The sequence below is a fragment of the Rhinolophus hipposideros genome (genome assembly GCF_964194185.1).
Source record: "Rhinolophus hipposideros genome assembly, chromosome: 8".
NCBI lineage: Eukaryota > Metazoa > Chordata > Mammalia > Chiroptera > Rhinolophidae > Rhinolophus > Rhinolophus hipposideros.
Window position 1 is genome coordinate 65,470,956 of NC_138054.1, and position 13,084 is coordinate 65,484,039.

The window sequence follows — 13,084 nt, forward strand, 5'->3', positions numbered from 1 at the left end:
TTTTACCAAAGCCCAGAGAGGGGAGGCGACTGGCCTAAGGTCACACAGCAAGAGAGTCTAAAGTAGGGTGAGCACCCAAGTGACTTGATCCCCCAGTCCAGGCTCTTGCACTGCCAAGTGCAGCTCTCAGAGATGAACCGCGAGCCAGGATGTGAGACTTAGTGACAGAGGGAACCTGAGGCAGCAGACTACATTCTCTCCCCATCTCCTGAGGTATGGAGAGCCTTAAGCAAGGGCATGGTAATGAGAGGCTGCCCAGTTCTTACCTCCAGGTTATGCCTGTAGACTGAGAGCAGAGGAAGCAGAAAAGATGTGGGTGACAGGCCTCTGGTCCCCAGGATTCCTTGCCCTTTGATGAGTTTGTGTCTTTGTGGAGAGCAGAGTCTGGGCACTGGTTTCTACTCTCACTTTCTTTGGCTGGTTTGCTGAGTGTCTTAGGGTCAGTTGCTTGGTGTCTCTGAGCCTCAGGTTCTAACCCTGCCACAGACAGGCTTAATGATGACCTGTTACCAATGAGAAGACAGGAATGAATTATGTGAGTAGTTGCAAGTTCCTGGTAGCGGGTGAGTCTCCAGTCCCCATGTTGGTTGGGCTTGGGGCTGGGTGTACCAGCCTTGGTTCCTTCTCAGGATATAATGCAAATCAGAGAAAACTCATTTGTTATTCACTTTGGACTCATTTTTATCTCCTTCTCTCATATCTATTCTCCTGCAGCACAGGCTAGGAGATGAAAGACTTAAGACAGAGTTTTGAATTTTCACTTTTGCTGTTTATTACCATGACTCCAAGCAGGTAACTGTTTCTCATCCATTAAAAAAAAGGAGGTTGCTTGCAATAATATCTGATTCTGTCATGTTCTGAAGATGCATGCTTTCTCCTCACTTCCCCTTTCTTCAGCCCTTTCCCCTAACACACACACACACACACGCACACATATGGATACACACACATACACACAGACACACACACAAGCATACACACACCTTCCCCCAGTATCAGCACAGACCTGTAGGAGCTAAGAATGACCTGGAGAAACAGGTAAAATTAGAAAGCAACAAAAGCAGAGAGAATGGGGCCGGCTGGGTGGCTCATGTGGTTAGAGCTCCATGCTCCTAACGCCAAAGGCTGCCGGTTCGATTCCCACATGGGCCAGTGGGCTCTCAACGACAAGGTTGCCAGTTCAATTCCTCAAGTCCCGGGATGGTGGGCTCCACCCCCTGCAACTAAAATTGAACACTGCACCTTGAGCTGAGCTGCCACTGAGCTCCCAGATGGCTCAGTTGGTTGGAGCGCGTCCTCTCAACCACAAGGTTGCCGGTTGCCGGTTTCGACTCCTGCAAGGGATGGTGGGCTGCGCCCCCTGCAACTAGAAACAGCAACTGGACCTGGAGCTGAGCTGCGCCCTCCACAACTAAGACTGAAAGGACAACAACTTGACTTGGAAAAAAGTCCTGGAAGTACACACTGTTCGCCAATAAAGTTCTGCTCCCCTTCCCCAATAAAATCTTTAAAGAAAATAAAAGCAAGAAAATGATGGAAAAAGAGGTCCAGGAGGGAGAAAGATGCACACAAACACAAGCCACAAGGAGGAAGAGAGAGGCACAGAGAACCAGAATCTAAGGGACACAGACAAGGAGAGAGAAAGATGCCAGGAGCTCAGCTGACATCGACAGAAGAAGGATGGGGGCTCAGAAGGAGGACGTTGGAAGAATGGGTATTCTTTTCTTTGTGAAGTAACAAGAAAGAGGCATAGAACTGTGGAGCCCCGATGGAAGAGTGAGAGGGACAAAACGAGAAGAAGACACAAGAGGAGAAAGAGGCCGGGAGACAAAGTAGAAAGCAGAAAGGAATGCCTGAGGTTCTGGGAAGGTGGGGTGTGAGGGAGGGCTGTGGGAAAAAGACAAAGGAGGGCTGAGAAGGGCGACTAGACCAGCAAAGAGCCAGCAGAAACCAGACAAAGAAAGAGAGAGGCAGAGGCCATCACTCAGTTGGTGTGGACAGAGGTGGGGGACAAGTCCGGTCTCCCGGAGAGAGAACAAGAGCTGGAAGAGAGGCCAAGAGCAAGACGATGGGTGACTGCAGGCAAGGGAGCAATGGACGGAGTGGTGGAGACAAGGGAGTGGGATGGTGTGAAGGGATGGGCAGAGAAACAGGGTGAGGTGGTGAGCCAGAGAAACGCTGTAAGGGGAAAATCCTTCTGAATCAGAGGCAGTGATAGGCTGCGGAGAAGAGGAATCAGGGATGGCTAGAGAGGGACTGTGCCACAGGCAAGTCCAGAGGCAGAGCAAGCAATAAACAGAGAAGCCAAGAGGGAAGAAAGGCAAACAGTGAGCTGAAGACCCATCAGAGAACACAGACATGCTGAAAGCAGATGGGAGAGATGGGACAAAAACTTTGGAGGCAGAGAAACAGAGCAGCAAACAGAAACAGAGGCAGAAAGAGGCAGATGAAGAGGAATGGAAAGCAAGACGAAGAGAGTCAGAGATAACAGAAACAAGAGAAAGAGAAAGGAATGGATGGATACCGAGTCGGAGAGGCAGAGACAGGGCCATATGCACACTCACATAGACATGGGGAAGGAGACAGAGGCAGAGAGACAGGTGGCTGGTGAGTGGGAACTGTGGACCAGGCAGGGCTCCTCACGAGGCTGGACATGGGGGGCAGCCAGTAGCCTCACTTGCTCCCCAGAATGGTTGGGAGCACTGCTGTCCTGAGCTTATAACCCTGAAGGGAAGGGAGTTGTGGGCAGGGCTACCTCAGACTCAGGGGCCAATTCAGGGCCCCAGTCAGGACAGTTCCTGAAGCCACCTCTGGCCCAGGAAGGAAGCACCAGGCTCCCGTTATGGCACCTCGCTCCCCAAGGACGTTCAGGCCATGCCCTTCTGGAGGCCCCTGTTGACTGGGCTGGGGAGTGTAAGGCCAGCTGAGGATGGAGTGCCAATGCTGGAGGTGGGGTGGAGGGGGTGCCAAGGCGCAGACAGGACCCTGAGGACAAGTCGTTTCTCAGCTGCTCCTCCTTCTCCAGGAGGAAAAAACATGAGGCATCCTGGGATGTCCAGGGTGATGAAGGCCATGAAATTGTCCTGTCGCCCTGCCAGGTGGCACCCCCAGGGCTGTTCCATCCATTAGGCACTGTAGGCAAAGTGTCTAGGGTCCTTGAGCTTCATAGTCTACAGACATGTTGGAGACCTGAAAGAAAAGATTACTGGCTCAAAATTAGGGATCCTGCAAAATAAAAATTAGTAATGTTTAAATGACTGTTAATATCAGAGTTGATCAATTAGTCAATGGCAACTCATTAAACTCGTATATGATATGCAATGACAAGGTATATAATTGTGTATCTTACTGTATAGTTATATCCTAAGTGATAGATTAATTACGTTGAATGTGGGACACAGGTACATTTTAATAAGTATCTTAATAAGTGCCCATGGAAGTCTTCAGCTGCCCAGTGGCCTCTCTTCTCTCAGCCCTTTGAGGGTATGTTCTGTCTGGCATTTTAGATCATTTGGTGAGAAGCTTTTCTCCAGCAGGAGAGAAGGGTCCAGGCTCCAGCTGTGGCAGCTCGTTCCCCAGGGACTGTAGCACTGAGGACTCAACAGGTCACAGAACTCTCCTCTCCTGACCCTGACCCCGGCACGGAGTCCTGCAGCGCTGACTGGGCCTTGGAGGCCTCTCCCTCCACTTGAGGGGAGCTCAGGACTTGCTGATGTCCATGTCCAGCGGCATCTGACGTAGCTTCCCTCTGAGACCCTCAGGGTTGGAAGCCTTTGCCTCCACCCCCCAGGAGTGCTCCCGCACAGGGGCCTCGTCACCCCTCTAGGGGGCTGTTTCTGTTCCAGGAAGAATGCTCTCTTCCTGGCTGCTAGGCTGAGCACTTCGGGACTCCATGCCTGTGATCCACCTCCCTTCTCAAGTGGCAGGGCCTGAATTCTACAACCGGGCTCGGTAGGCAGAGCGGGTAGAGCCACCTTTCTAACCTGCAGCTCTCACATTGTTCCTCCCCTTCTCCAGAACTTCCAGTGGTTCCCATCTGCCGAATTCGGTCTCAGCATGCTGGTCCAGCAGTCAAAGCCACCCCTTGTGTAGTTTTTTGATTCACACCTTGCACTCCTCCTCAGCCTGAACCACCTGTAGATCCCCGGATAAGCCACCCCTCGCGTGGCTGCCTGAACCTGCCACAACCCACTGCCTGGGAAACACCCGCTCTCGTGCCCTGCACAGTGCCTTCCCTGCACTCCCATGCCTACCCGTCAGCTCCCCTCTTGAGAAACCTCAGGATGGCTCCTCTGTGCCTCTCTGTATGGGCCATGGTTTCACTAACTGATGGATTGATTCTACAAACACTCAAATGTGCCGGGGGCATATCAGACATTACTTGTCACCGGAGACACAACTTGGTCCTGACCCTGCTCGTGCCAGCCGAGGGCTGGGGGGTGATGGAGATGGATGCAGGTGTCGTTGATGCGTGGGGAAGGGTACACACACAATTATGTAGTAACACAGAGGAGGGTCTCACTGACTCTATTTTTCTCTGAGGGATGTGGAAAAGGGTTCACAGAAGAGGCTATATTTAAGGTGGGTCTCAAGAGATGAATAGGAGGTGGATAGATGGAGAAGGCAGAGAAGGTCCTCCAAGATAACATAAGAACTTTAGAGTATTTTCTCCATTCATCCCATTCCTGATACAAATGTTATCATTTTAAAAATTTTAATTTATATCATATAACTCCATAAGACATTATCATTATTGGTCTTCAGAGACAATATTTGTTTACATTTACCCAGATATAGCTGGCTTTCCTTGTTCCTTATTCCTTCTTGCATTTCAGCTCTTCCATTTTTATTTTTCCTTCTTCTGAAGTCCTTACTTCAGAACTTTCTTTGCTAGGGTACTGCTGGTGACAAATTTTCATAATTTTTGTTACTCTATAAATATCTTTATTTCAACTTCATTCTTTAATGATATTTCTCTGAGTACAAAATTATGTGCTGGTAGTTGTTTTCTTTTAGCACATTTCCACTGTTGCTGTTCAGAAGAATGTTGACTGTCATTAGCTCAAGAGAAAATCTCTTTTTCACTCCGCTGGCTACATTTAAGGTAGTCTTTTTACAAGTTCTGAAGTTTCTCTATGGGGCATCCATCTGTGGATTTCTTTTTTATTCACCCTGTTTGAAATTTGTTGGGCTTTTTGAAACTGGATAGGTGTCTTTCATCAGATCTGGAAAATTCCCCACCATCAACTTTTTCAGGTATTACTTCTCTCTCATTCTCTCTCTTCTCTTTCTGGAAATCGTATTAGATGTATGTTGGACAATCTTATTTTATCTGTTATGTATCATAAGTCGTATATTTTCCATCTCTAAGTCTCTTTGTGCTACTTTCTGGATAATTTATTTTTTAACCAAACTTGTAGTTCACTAAATCTCCCTTCAACTGTATTTAATTTGCTCTTGTTAAACTTATCCATTGACTTTAAAATTCCACTTACTTTATTTCCAAAACTCATTTGTTTTTTTCTGAAATCTTTTCTCACTTTTTATAGTTTCTTATGCTATGCAAATATTTTCAAGCTCCTGTTTTATTTCTTTAAACATGCAGTACAGTTGTTTTTTTAAGTTGTGACTGATAATTTTTTAAAATATCTGAGGTGCATATGGATATGTTTTTTCTGTCTCTTGTTTCTGGTGGTTCTTACTTTTAGTAGTTTCTTTTTTCTTTGTTTTTATACTGTGAGATGTGCTCATTTTCCATGCTTGATTATTGATGAGAACTCTCTGTGGCCTAAGATGGGGCTGCAGACCTCTAGAGAAGATTTGTACTAATTCGTGCCTGACGTGCATTCTACCAGCCTGGCCCACCATAAAATAGTTCCAGCTTGAGGTTGTTGGACCATCCAGACAATAGAGATTCAAGCTACTCATCTTAACTCATGCTTCGTGGTTACAAATTCTCAGGTTTCCTTGCACTCACTCTGATCAACATCGAGCCTTCCTCTCCTTATAGTATTGAAGGTGAAGGTGGCAAGAGCATGTGGATTTACTTTGGTTCACTCTTTCACAGTGTTTATAGAGCTTTGGGGTCCTGGCTTAATGTGGAAGGGACATTCTATTATACTCTTCAGTGTGGGGAGGCTGTGGTTGTGTATTCTTTGCTCCACAACCCATTGGCTATGAAAACAAAATTCAAGTTTGCCAGGGTCAACAAATGCTCCCAGGGGAAAAAAAATAGCTTTGCTCAGCTAGCATCTCTGGTTCTTCTCATTACTTTAGCACTTGACCTGATAACTCTACTCTCCTTTTAGCTCTTTAGTGTATTCAAAAGATTTTTTAGTTTATCCAAAAATCTTGTTTTCAGTGGGTACATTGGTCCAAATACCCAACTTATCATAATTCTGGAGATGAAAGTCTCTTTCTTGTTCTTATCTAAGTGTATTTTAAGGTATACATTTACCTCTAAACTCTGCTTTTGACACAATTTTAAAATATATGATGCTTTCACTTTTGGCTAGTTCAAAGTATTTGTAATCACTATTGTAATTTCTTCTTTAATCTGAATTATTTAGAAATGAATTAATTTTCACACATATATTTGTCTTTGTTGTGTTTTATTTTGCTATCTTTTAACTTATTTCTAATTTTATTGTAGGGATATGACTTGATTATATTGATTTTTTAGAATTTGTTCAGATTGCCTTTGTAGCAGGTGGTTCATTTTGGTAAATTGTCCTTGTTTTCTTGTAAAAAAAAAAAAAGAAAAATGTATTCTTTATTTGTTGGGCACAAGAATACACACACACACATGTAAAAATTTGATGAGTGCTTATTCAGAGCTTCCTTAGCTTTATTAATTTTTGGTTTATTCAATATATCACTTTCTGGGGCAAATAAATATTACCAAAGAAAAGAATCTCTGAAATGTGTTAAAAAGTTGGCAAGGGTTACTCAGTTTTGATGAGCTTACATTCAAAATATCTATTTTGTTTTTAGAAAAAGAAATTGTGAAATCTTTACTGTAAGTACAGTATGAATGGAAAACTTAAATTTGGCTTTGTCTCTGTTAAAATAATACATTGGTCTTACAATTGTAAACAAGGAGTAGAAAAGGCTATAATCAGCTTTCTGTGTAATCTGCCGATAGCAGTGATTTTTTTTGTCTTTCCAGAAAAAGTTTCTGTGTTGTATGTTGAGTTTAACATGTCTTTAAATACTATTAAACACAAACATGCAACAAAGATTCCTTACTTGTTTAAGAGCTAAGGTAGCTTACAATTTGTATCACTTTCTTTTATATCATTTTAAAATACTTTATTCACACTTTGATTAAAATAGGTAACCAAATATTGCTGCTCAGTTACTCTTGAGCCAATCTTAATCAAGCGATAAAATGTTGATTTTACTTTCCTAAGACAAGATCTTAAATTTAGCAAAATAAAATAATTTCAGGGTCTTTTTACCTAAAACTCTGAGATTTCCCAGATCTGTGTGTTCCTGGAAAATCATAAAGATTTACTCTTTCATATTATAAAATAGAAATAATTAGGTCTGTTTGGTATGCTCTACATTTCTTAGTTCAACATTCTTGTGGAGCTATAGGGATTGTCAAATCAGAAGAAACTCTCAGCTTTCCCTAGGTCAAGTTTCTATAAGTAAAATTTTATTAATGTAAATATTTCAGAAATTGTATGTTTTATAGAAAGGATCTCAGGATTTGTCAGTGCCCTTAGTACCCATAATATTTTCTTACCCCCAGGGGAAACACTGATCAAACCCTTATGAAATAGTCATGCACTGTAACCAAATAGAGTACCTTACTCCCCTTTATTCTGATATAATTGGCTGATGTAGTAAATTAACCACATCGGTTCAGTCTTTGTCATCTACGTAACGTCTGGTCTACTCTGATGCTTGCCTGTGGGCTTGGCTATAAACTATAGGCCAGCATTTATGTTTTTAACAAAGAACAGCTCATAGAAAGAATTATACCAGGTTTTCCGAACATTTGCTGTTTCAAACAATAGATGCTTGTCTTGGGTAGATCTTCCAAGCTGGTATCACTCAGGCAAATTTCCAAATGTAATGAATGGACTGAATCAGGACTCCCAAGACACTTTTCAGTCTAGAATCAGGTGGACTTTATGATATTGACTGCTGACCCGAGATTCAGCAAGAGTTAATAGAGGTGAATGGACTAATTAGTTCATTAACATAGAAGTGAATGAACTAATGAGGTTATTTGTTTGGATCATTATTGCTATGGTTTTCATGTTCTATTTTTGCTATTGTTTTTAATGTTCTATTTTTTGGATATATGAGAAAACTCCTTCTCTTTCCTCTCAAGCTATCTCTAGCACTCAGTTTAGTAGATCCTGTTTTTATAAAAGGAAATGAAACATTTTCAACTGGTATAATTTTTATTAACCCACCAGAATTTACAAACTTAAAATTAGTCTCTTTACTTTTCATGGCAACATAAGTATTAGCATACATTCAATATGAATCTTTTTTTTTTAACCAGGATTTATACTTGGTTAAATTGATAGTATACCCAAGGTCATTGTTGAGAGTTATTATCTTTCAATCAGGCACGATGAACTACTACTAAGCAGCAAGGGTTGACTTTACTTGTGAAGTCAATCACTGTGAGGTCCTCCCAGGAAAACTGACCTCGACTTTGTATCTGTCTTCCAAGATGTCCACCTTACAGATGGTCAGGAGAATCAACCCCTGGACAGCAGGAACCTTAGTAATTTAGGGGCCTTGTTGGAGAGGAATTTACTCAAATTTATAGGTACTAAGGGTAAAACATAAAGGAGAGAATTTCTTGGCCTTGGTTTTTCAGCCTCAGTATAACAATTAATAGAGGATTTTAAAAGTACAATTTGATATTCCTTATGAAAACTGCTAGGCACAAGTTACTTCTGTACCCTTCGATGTAGCTCAACGTTACATTTCTCTAGATTTGCAAAGCAAACTGGAGGAGGTCCTTGTAGTGAACATTGAACATTTCTACTATCCCTGTATAAACAAGGAGGCCGTGCATAATGAGTCCAGTTCTGTGATCAGAAATAATCTTTGAAGACTATTTAAGATCAAAGTGTAGATATTGTCAGAAAAACATCATCTACGACTTGCAAAAAGGCAAGAGAGATTTCTTGGTGCCCTCTTGATGCAGTGCTGGATCTTGTCTTAGCAGATCCTCTGGGGATTATCTGACTTTATGGGGGGATGCTCCTTTAATTGACTTTTTATGAACTAGGGTGTTTTACAACTCAGCAGGTGTCGCTGTTAAGTCATAGAAAACTGACAGCATTGCAAGTTATGCCAGTCCATAGTAACACAGATATTTCCTATTCATAATGATGTTTCCTATTGAAACGGTCAGTAGAGAACATAAATATCTGTAAGTCAAATTTTTCCTTGAACCAATCCTAATGTTAATGGTTTCTTCATGAATTAATGAGCTCAGTGAAATTTTTGACATATGTTCATCTAAGAAAAACCAGAAAGGAAAAAATTCATAAGTTCATTAAGAATTCATTAAAAGTTATACAATTCTATTCTATTCATCAAAAGAAAATGAAAAGAATAAAACCAAATTAACATGGATCCATGTCAAAACTTGTTGAGCAATTAAGAAAAGTTACAGAAGAATACTTACTGTATAATTCTATTTTTAAAATCATGAAAACAAATAATAAATTAATTACAAATTTTATTATATATTTCTTCAAAAATAATAAAAGCAATTTAAAAAATTTAAAACCCTGAAATATGGACACTAAAATGTTAACAGTAGTTATCTCCAGGTCTAAGGAAATGAATGATTTTCATTTTCTTCTTTTGGTTTGCCTCTGTTTTATAAATTTAAGAATAAATATAACTACTTTTGCAATAAAAACAACAAGTAATAAATGGAAAGAAGATATATTTAATGCATGTAGTAGACAAATAATTAATATTCAAAATATACAGCAAACTACAAATCAAGAAAAGAAAAGGCGATAATACCTTATATTATTGAACACCTTACTATTTGGTACTCACTATGATAAATGCTTTACATGCATTATCTCATTTAATCCTTCCAACAAATCTGTGAGGTATGTATTATTTTCTTCCCATTACCAAGTGAGGAAACTGAGACTCAGAGAAATGAAGTAACTTGCCCGTCATTGCTGTTAGTAAAGGGTAGAGCTGGGCTTGGAACACAGAAGTCTGACTCCAGAGTCTATTACACTCCTTCACAATACTACCAACAATCTTATGAAAAGATGTTAAATTCACTAGGAACTAGAGAATTACAAATGAAACAAAGAATGTTGTCACTTTGCATCTATAAGATAGACAAAAACATTAGAATGTTTGAGATACATAGAAAATATCAAGTGTTGGTGAGAATGAAAGGTGTAGATTGGTATAACTATTTGAAAGACTAATTTAGGAGGATCTAGTAAATTTGAAATTTCTTTAATTCTACAATCTGCAAAGTCCAATTCCATACATAAATCCTAGAAAAAATACTTATATATGAAGAAATATCCAAAGACATTAGTTGCAGAACTGTTTAAATAGTGAAAAATTGGAAATAAACAAATGTTCAACAATAGATAAATGAAATGTGGTGTGTTCAAATACTTCTCAATTGGAATAGGAGAGGCCTATGATTGTAAAATGGGTTTTTGTCAGAAACATTATGTTGAATTAAAATTTTTTCGGAGTGATACTGACATCATGCTATCATTAAAAAATTTAAACTCATACGAGAACAATTCTATATATTGTTCACTGATACAATTCTATGTAAGCAAAAGTTTAAAAACACACTGAAAAAAATAACAAATAAATAAAAGATAAAAACACAATGAATAGACTTGAATCAGACTGGTTGAGTCAGGGGAGTTGGGAATATTCAGAGAACACTTCAATTTTATCTGTAATTATTTCATTCTTTTTTAAAAAGACAGGCTAAATATGGCAAAGTATTAAGTGTTTATTTTGGGTGAGGAAAATTGGAGTCTTTGTTACACTATTTTATACCATGTCTGCGTGTGTGTCTCTCTCTCTGTGTTTCTCTTTCTCTCTCTCTCTCTCTCTCTCTCTCTCTCTCTATACATATATATATATATATATATGTATATATATATGTATTTCAAACATTCTTATATATATATACTTATATATCTATATATAGATATATATAGAGAGAGAGAGGAAGAGAGAGAGATGCAAAAAGATATATAGATATACATACACACATATATTTTTTCTTTTATGAAATATATATATATATATTTATTTTCTCAAAGTCAAAGTGAGATTTAAAATGTAAAACCAGGTAAGAGTCAGTTTCACAAGCCAAGTCCAGACCAGATCAATCAATAGCCGTCTTGTTACACAGATATGTCTAAAATAATTTTAGCTTAGATGTTTATAGCGCCTAGTGCAAAAAGCAGTGCTAAATATTATGTGTAAGTGCATGTCAAACAGTAACACATGACTGTATTCCTGTACAATCTGTCTACTTTTTATGTCATTTTCACCCCCAAATCCTTTACACACTGTAGAAAAGCATGTGCACATTTTAAGCATTTGGCCGTGACCATAATACACTGACATAAACTTCCAGAGGTGAGGAAAGGACCCAGGAAAAGCAATAAAGCAATGACCTTGAACCATAAGGACATAGTCTTTGTAGAAGAAATCCTTTGCTTTCAACATTCAAATGAGCCATTGGGTGGTGGCAGCTGAAAATTTCCAACCAATGGGGAGATCTTCAGTTTAGGGGTGGCCACACCCTCTCCCAACAGCTCACAGCCCCAGGAAGGCTCAGGTTAATCAGGAGTGATGTATTTTTATGATCCCGCATGAGCCCCCTCAAGCCTGTCCATGACTCTGGACAACTCTGAAACATCCTGGGTCATTGAGCTGACCCTCTGCCACCAAATACTTTCAGAAAGGCCCCCTTTACGTCCCTGTTCCGGAGGCTGTAGATGATGGGGTTGAGGAAGGCAGAGACAACATTGTAGAACAGGGCCAGCTTCTTGTCCCGCTCTGGGTCATACCAGGAACCAGGCCTCATGTACATGGCCATGGCTGGCCCATAGAACATGATGACTACAGTGACATGGGAAGCACATGTGGAGAAGGACTTGAGTCTCCCCTGGAATGAACGGTTTCTCAAGATGGAGGCAAAGATGCAGACATAAGAGGCTAGGATGAGGGAGAGTGGGACAAAAAGCAGTATGAAACCCAAGATGAAGTCTAACTGGTCATTGAGGGATGTATCTGCACAGGCCAACTTCAGGACAGCAGGGACCTCACAGAAAAAGTGGTTTATCTGGTGGGGACCACAATAAGGCAGACGCATGGTGAAGACAGTGTAGATCAGGGCCCCAGCTATGCTAATAGACCAACAGACAGTGACCATCTTGATGCAAATGGGATGGCTCACGAGTAGGGTATAGTGAAGGGGGAAGCAGATGGCTACATACCTGTCATAGGCCATAATGGCATAGAGAACACACTCAGCTATGCCCAGGACCAAGAAGGTGAACATCTGGGCTACACAAGCTCCCCAGGAGATGGTCCTCCTTGGATACACCATATTAACCAACATCTGGGGCATGGTGGTGGTAACATAGCTCATGTCCACCAAGGAGAGGATACCAAGAAAGAAGTACATGGGAGTGTGGAGGTGTGAATCCAGGTAGATCAGGGTGATGATGAGTCCATTGCCCAAAAGGGTGATGAGGTAGAGGAGGAGAAAAAAAGTGAATAGGGCCATCCTGACCTGTGACTCACTAGAGAAGCCAAGGAGGATGAACTCAGACACAGAGCTGTGGTTCTCTTTGCCAAAGCTCTGCATGGTGATCTGCTTATTAAAGACAGGACTTCTCCGTTCTGTCCTGGGCCTTGGGGGAGGGAGGACAGAGTTGATAGAAGCTGAGTCACACGCACACACCTTTCACAATAGCTTACTCAGAATTGGTCAAATCTTTGTTGAGTTGCATGAAAAGGGAAAGGCAGCTCTGGCACTGGAAAATAAGTCAGAAGATCTGGATTCATACCTGTAATAGAA

General features: G+C 40.9%; 1 protein-coding gene across 1 annotated transcript; it reads right to left on the reverse strand.

Moving 5' to 3' along the window:
• Positions 1–11,923: 11,923 nt before the first annotated feature.
• On the reverse strand, positions 11,924–12,871 carry LOC308500716 (olfactory receptor 2G3-like; the record flags this gene model as incomplete). The annotated part of the gene is made up of 1 exon (XM_081055989.1): positions 11,924–12,871. The coding sequence occupies one exon, from the start codon at positions 12,869–12,871 to the stop codon at positions 11,924–11,926; it is 948 nt and encodes a 315-aa protein (XP_080912115.1).
• Positions 12,872–13,084: the final 213 nt, after the last annotated feature.